Source organism: Capsicum annuum, unplaced genomic scaffold (assembly GCF_002878395.1).
Source record: "Capsicum annuum cultivar UCD-10X-F1 unplaced genomic scaffold, UCD10Xv1.1 ctg4022, whole genome shotgun sequence".
NCBI lineage: Eukaryota > Viridiplantae > Streptophyta > Magnoliopsida > Solanales > Solanaceae > Capsicum > Capsicum annuum.
Window position 1 is genome coordinate 1 of NW_025847501.1, and position 6,857 is coordinate 6,857.

The window sequence follows — 6,857 nt, forward strand, 5'->3', positions numbered from 1 at the left end:
ATTTTACTATATCACCCCTAATTAATTATTACAGTCATTTAAGCATTGTGACACATAAGTTGAAATAGAAAAAAAATTAAAATTATTTAAAAAATATAATTGGCTATCGTCAACACAAAACTCTGGACAAAGAGAGTAGCATATATTATTCAAAAATTAGATAAAAAGTATTGTAAATTATAATAGTTAACAATTTAAAATATCTAAAAATAATTCATTATGTTATATATTTCAAAGCCATTACATGAAAATTACTAGAGATCACAATAATTAACAACTTCAAAAATTTAAAAGATATAAAATATTTGGTCGACTCTTGAAATTATATTAGTGTCACTAAAATCGGAATAGAAGAAAAGTATTATAAATCATAATAATTTAAAACTTAAATTGTTTTTAAAATATAATTGACTATCAATGCCACAAATCTTTGGACAAGAAAAGTAACGTATATTAATTTAAAAATTACATAAAAAATATTATAAATTACAATAGTTAACAACTTAAATTATCTAAATACATATTAAAATAAGAGATAATACATCGAAACACCCCTAAACTTGTAGCCAAAACTTACTTTACACCCTAAACTAATCGAGTAATTATTTACCCCCCTTGACAACTTTAAAGTGAAATTTTTACCATCCTAATTGCTGATGTGGAATTTTTTTTTAAAATCAGCGCGTTACTATCTTTAAAAAATAAAAATGTTGGTCCCAGCTTTTAAATTTCCGAAATTATATATATATATATATATATACTCATATATATATATATATATATATATATGTATATGGGGTCAAATCAATACGTTCTAATAAGAAAGATTGGAATATCAATCTCATCGAGATCATCGATCTCATACCAAATCCCATCAATCGAATCACTTTTTCGAGAAATACGAGACATCTAAGTCATACAAGTAAAGAGATCTGTTCATTGATAAGAAAAAAAAAACGTGAACGGGGATTGGATTGATGAGAAAATAGATCCTGGGTCGCGAACAGTGATTCGATTCATGATGAAGAAAGAGAATTCTTGGTTCAGTTCTCCACCTTAACGACAGAAAATAAGATTGATCAAATTCTATTGAGTCTGACTCATAGTGATCATTTATCAAAGAATGACTATGGTTATCAAATGACTGAACAACCGGGATATATATATATGTGCGTGTATATATAAAGTTAAAGAAAAAAAGAAGAAGTCTACTTCTACTTTCTTGTTCATAACAATCCTCTTCCCCATTCCAACAACTCCATTTTTTCTTCTTCATAACAACTCCATTTTTTTTTTTGAAGCAAATCATCACCACTATTCATTTTCTGAACTCTTAAAAAAAATAACTTTCTTATTTGGTCATATTTACATTACAGAAGTACAAGCAGAAAAAGAAAGATCACATAGAATTTCTTTCAATGTTTGAGCTAAAGGGTTGTTGAATAGAGCAAAAAGAAATTAAAGGGTTGTTGAATAGAGCAAAAAAAATCATTCACTGAGTTGGTGGCACATATCGGAGATGGTCAACCACATATCGGAGATGGTCAACCACATTAAAAATGGCTCTGTTAGAATTTTTTTCTTCTCTAATTTATCATTCACTTTAAATTGATCTACTTCCCAAATTTGATGAATAATTGGGTGAATGAGTTGGTGGATTTGACTATTAAAAATAGGAAGGAAGCTAAAAATTGAAGGTTGAAATAATGATGTTAATGAGGGATTTGACTGTTAAAGAAGCAGAAAAGGAATTGGGGTGGGGAGAGGGCTAGGGTGCACTGTTGGATCAAGTTATTTATCGATTTCTTGTTAAATTCGAATCAAGTTATTAGTGTTTATGATGTTAATGGTGAAATAATGATGTTAATGATTTTAATGGTGAAATCGTTTTCGGTGAAGACTTTGTGGGATTCTTGAGATTTTGAGATTTTTTTGGTGGTGGTTGTGGTGTTTTCAGGTGATTTTGGGGAATTTGTAGGGCGGTTCACTGTGGAGGTGGGTGTTTTTCGATGTCACTAATTAAGTGAAAGTTATTGGTGTTAATGGTGTTAATGGTGGCGGGGACTGTTGAAACATAAGGAGAAGGAGGAAAGAGGGGGTGGACGTGGGGGTGCGAGGCTGTTGGAGTGTAAGGAGAAGGAGGAACAACGGGGGGGAGGGGGGGTGGTATAGAAGAAGGAGGAGGGAGGGGGTGGGGTGAGTTATATATATATATATATATATATAGTTTTAAATATATATTTTATATATATATAAAAATAGTATATATATGTATTTTTTATTTATTTTTTAAATATATAAAAATAATATATGTGTTGTATTACTTTTTTCAAAAAACTTATAATTTCTTACGTGGCAATGACATGACACTGAGTTGGCAATGACGTGGGGCGTGTGCACTTCACTCTCTGTAGTGAGAGTGGTATAATTATTTTAGGGAGGTAAAAATTTCACTTTAAAGTTGTTAAGGGGGGTAAATAATTACTCGATTAGTTTAGGGTTTAAAGTAAGTTTTGGCTACAAGTTTAGGGGTGTTTCGATGTATTATCTCATTAAAATAACATATGTTGAACTCATGTTAGATTTCTGATGAACCCTAAAAAACATATGCAATCCTTTTATTATAAAACTTTATTTAAATATATCAAGATTTAAAAAATAAATAAATATCTTAATGTTGGGCCGTGCTGACACGGGCTATGCTTCTTATGTATAACATATCTTATCAGTATATATATATATGTATAACATATCTTATCAGTATGATTAAAGTTTGATTTTAATATTTTATAATTCATATTTACATCATAATTCTTATTTTATTTATGATTTATATATTATTATTTTATTTAACTCATTTTCTTTACATAAATTTTAAAAAATCATTGACGATGATCCGAAGAATATATAACTTTTTATTTTTTTTATTAATAATAACAAATGATAGATGAACCACGTTACACGAATAAATAATATTTGGACCACACTTGTAAATGTTTCTAGAATATTTAATTTTAAATAAATAATTTATGAATAGTGACATATTTGTTATCATGTAGTTTACATATATGAAAAAGGAGATGAACATTCTGTGTACCTTCAAAAATACAAGATAGATCTTCTATTAGTATGAAGATATTGCAGATTAAAATTGGGGATAAAATCATTGAAAATTTTGTGATGTATGAAGGATTAATTATTTTTGTCGTCAAATTTTTCATAAATAATGATTTAATTAATGAAATAATTTTTATATTTTTTTTTTGATATTTTATAAGTGATATTTAAATTATTTAAGTAATATATTATTATTAATATTTTTAATCTATCTATATATATAAATTGATTGAAAATTTTAGAGTACGTGCCTTTTAATTTAATAAAAATAAAATTTTAATTAAAAATATTACAACAATCTCAAACCGCCTCTTAGTCCAATAAACAAGTTGAACTTATCCAGTCACTAGTCAAATCTAGATAACTGACTTTGAAACCGCGTATTTGGTCCCAATCCATCTGATTAGCCGACATTGGCCTGCCCTTTTTAATCTCAGCCGTCCATTTACCCCAGTTCCCTCTATAAATTCCGTCGCGTTGCAAAAGTTGCTAACTCGTTGGGACCTTTTCCTTCCATTCGGATTCGGGTTTTGATTGTAAGGGGTATATTTTATTCATGTAGATTTCCGATTTGCAAGCAATTTGATTTTATAAATTTGCTTAGCGATGTTCAATTGAAAATGAATCGCTTCGTATTTTTGTTCTGTTATTATCATATATTAATAGGTCGATTTGCTAGAGTTTGGGAGTTTTGAATCAGTCGGTTCATGTTCATCATTATGTTGTGTGTGGTTTTGGATGATCATGTGTGTTTCATGGATGATGATGATGTTGATTTTCAAGGAAAATTTTGTGGGATTTTGGTACTTGTAAACGAGAATTAAGTGTGATTATTTTGCAGATAATTCTTAAGTTAACACGAGGAAGATTGGTCAAAATTTGATTATCAAGCATGTTGATTTGGTGATGTTGAGATTTGGATCGTCCTAATTGGCAGGGGACCTTTTAAGGATTTTCGTTTGCTTATAAACGAGCAGCTTCATTTGTGGGAGATCGGTCAAGATCCGTGAAACTGTCGTTTGAACCTGATCCTCTTCTGCTTATTTTGAATTCGTTGTTTCAATCTATTTCTTGGAATGCTTTATGAACTTAGCTGCATATCTTTTCCTAGGTGACGCGATCAGGAGTTGGGAGTTCCGAATTTAATATTATATTACATTGATTTGTTACACAATGATGATATTTGGATTTGCTAATTGTAGGTGGTCCCCATGGATACTCTTGGGGGACCTTTTGCGGTATTCCGTAATTATTTTTCAGCTTATTCTTAATTTTACAAGTGGATGATTGGTGAAGGATCTCTCTTGTTTTGGGAAGTTTATCGACGTGTTGGAATTGTTGTTTGAACCTGATTCTCTTCTGCTTATTCACAATTCATTGATTCGATACATTTCTTGGAATGTTTGTGCTTAGCTGGATGTTGTTTACTAGGTTGTTATGGATATGTGGATGGCGATGAAGAGTAGAGGATGCTTTCAGGAGTTCGAGTGTTTGGAATTTAATCGGTTCATGTTTTTGATCTGTTCTGTGCTTTTGGATGATACAAATGCAATTTTCAAATACATTAATAAGGATGATATTCAGATTTGCTAATTGTAGGTGGTTTTCATGGATGATAGTTTTGGGGGACCTTTTGCGGTATTCCGTGATTATTTTTCAGCTTATTCTTAATTCTTACTTTTACAAGTGGAAGATTGGTCAAAGATCGTTTTTGGATCTGTTGTTTGAACGTGGTTTTCTTCTGCTTTTTCACAATTCATTGATTCGGTACATTTCTGGGAATGTTTTATGTGCTTAGCTGGATGTTGTTTACTAGGTTGTTATGGATAGTGGAAGGCAATGGAGTAGAGCATGCTTTTAGGAGTTCGGGTGTTTGGAATTTCTGGGGGTCTATCGGAAACAACCTTTCTACTTCTTTAGAGGTAGAGGTATGGACTGTGTACATCTTATCCCCAGACCCCACTAGGTGGGAATACACTGGGTTTGTTGTTGTTGTTGCTTTTGTGGATGATCCGATGCAATTTTCATATACATGAATTTCCTTACGTGAGGATGATATTTAGATTTGCTAATTGTAGGTGGTTCTCATGGATGATACTTTTGGGGGGGACCTTTTGCGGTATTCCCGTGATTATTATTCAGCTTATTCTTAATTTTACAAGTGGAAGATTGGTAAAGATCTCTCTTGTTTTGGGAAATGTTTTGGGAAATTTATCGACGTCGTGGATCTGTTGTTTGAACCTGGTTCTCTTCTGCTTATTCACAATTCATTGATTCGATACATTTTTTGGAATGTTTGATGTGCTTAGCTGGATGTTGTTTACTAGGTTGTTATGGATACGTGGGTGGCGATGGAAGAGTAGAGGATGCTTTCAGGAGTTCAGGGGTCTCGGTTCATGTTTTTGTTTTGGTCTGTGCTTTTGGATGATCCGACGCACATTAATTTCCTTACGTGAGGATGATAAATAGATTTGCTAATTGTAGGTGGTTTTCATGGATGATACTTTTGGGGGACCTGTTGCGTTATTCCGTGATTATTTTTCAGCCTATTCTTTTTGGGTACTTTTTGCGGTGTTCCGTGATTATTTTTCGATCTCTTTCTTGTTATTCACAATTCATTGATTCGATACATTTCTTGGAATGTTTGATGTGCTTAGCTGGATGTTGTTTACTAGGTGGTTATGGATACGTGGGTGGCGATGGAAGAGTAGAGGATGCTTTCAGGAGTTCAGGGGTCTCGGTTCATGTTTTTGTTTTGGTCTGTGCTTTTGGATGATCCGACGCAATTTTCAAATATATTAATTTCCTTGCGTGAGGATGATATTTAGATTTGCTAATTGTAGGTGGTTTTCATGGATGATACTTTTGGGGGACCTGTTGCGGTATACCGTGATTATTTTTCAGCCTATTCTTTTTGGGTACTTTTTGCGGTGTTCCGTGATTATATTTCAGCTTATTCTTAATTTTTCAAGTGGTCGAAGATCTCTTTCTTGTTATTCACAATTCATTGATTCGATACATTTCTTGGAATGTTTGATGTGCTTAGCTGGATGTTGTTTACTAGGTGGTTATGGATACGTGGGTGGCGATGGAAGAGTAGAGGATGCTTTCAGGAGTTCAGGGGTCGACGCAATTTTCAAATACATTAATTTCCTTGCGTGAGGATGATATTTAGATTTGCTAATTGTAGGTGGTTTTCATGGATGATACTTTTGGGGGACCTGTTGCGGTATTCTGTGATTATTTTTCAGCCTATTCTTTTTGGGTACTTTTTGCGGTGTTCCGTGATTATTTTTCAGCTTATTCTTAATTTTTCAAGTGGTCGAAGATCTCTTTCTTGTTTTGGGAAGTTTATCAACGTCATGGAATTGTGTTTGAACCTGAATTCTCTTCTGCTTATTCACAATTCATTGATTCGATACATTTCTTGGAATGTTTTATGTGCTTAGCTGGATGTTGTTTACTAGGTTGTTATGAATACGTGGATGGTGATGAGAGTAGAGGATGCTTTCAGGAGTTCGGGTGTTTGGAATTTAATCGGTTCATGTTTTTGTTTTGTTTTGTGCTTTTGGATGATCAGATGCAATTTTCAAATGCATTGGTTTCCTTACGTGAGGATGATATTTAGATTTGCTAATTGTAGGTGGTTTTCATGGATGATTCTTTTGGGGTACCTTTTGCGGTATTGTGTGATCATTTTTCAGCTTATTCTTAATTTTTGAGTGGAAGATTGGTCAAAG

The 6,857-nt window shown here is 32.4% G+C and overlaps 1 protein-coding gene across 4 annotated transcripts; it reads left to right on the forward strand.

Moving 5' to 3' along the window:
• Positions 1-3,589: 3,589 nt before the first annotated feature.
• On the forward strand, positions 3,590-6,856 carry LOC124891715. 4 transcript variants are annotated; one of them, XM_047403384.1, is made up of 4 exons: positions 3,590-5,527; positions 5,602-5,875; positions 5,961-6,035; positions 6,182-6,856. In XM_047403384.1, exons 1-4 carry the CDS (start codon positions 5,484-5,486, stop codon positions 6,215-6,217), a joined length of 429 nt encoding a protein of 142 aa, XP_047259340.1. In that variant the 5' UTR covers positions 3,590-5,483; the 3' UTR covers positions 6,218-6,856. The 4 variants fall into 4 exon arrangements, 1 of the variants encoding a protein (XP_047259340.1); XR_007049822.1 differs by having other exon boundaries at positions 3,591-5,676; positions 5,793-5,875; XR_007049821.1 differs by having other exon boundaries at positions 3,593-5,361; positions 5,445-5,527; positions 5,602-5,676; positions 5,793-6,856.
• Position 6,857: the final 1 nt, after the last annotated feature.

Excerpts from the sequence above, each read along its gene's own strand:
- LOC124891715 (XM_047403384.1), top strand. The coding sequence starts at position 5,484 with ATGCTTTCAGGAGTTCAGGGGTCTCGGTTCATGTTTTTGTTTTG. Across the intron at positions 5,528-5,601 it reads CGGTTCATGTTTTTGTTTTG|GTGGTTTTCATGGATGATAC; the intron begins GTCTGTGCTTTT and ends TGCTAATTGTAG. Across the intron at positions 5,876-5,960 it reads CGGTTCATGTTTTTGTTTTG|GTGGTTTTCATGGATGATAC; the intron begins GTCTGTGCTTTT and ends TGCTAATTGTAG.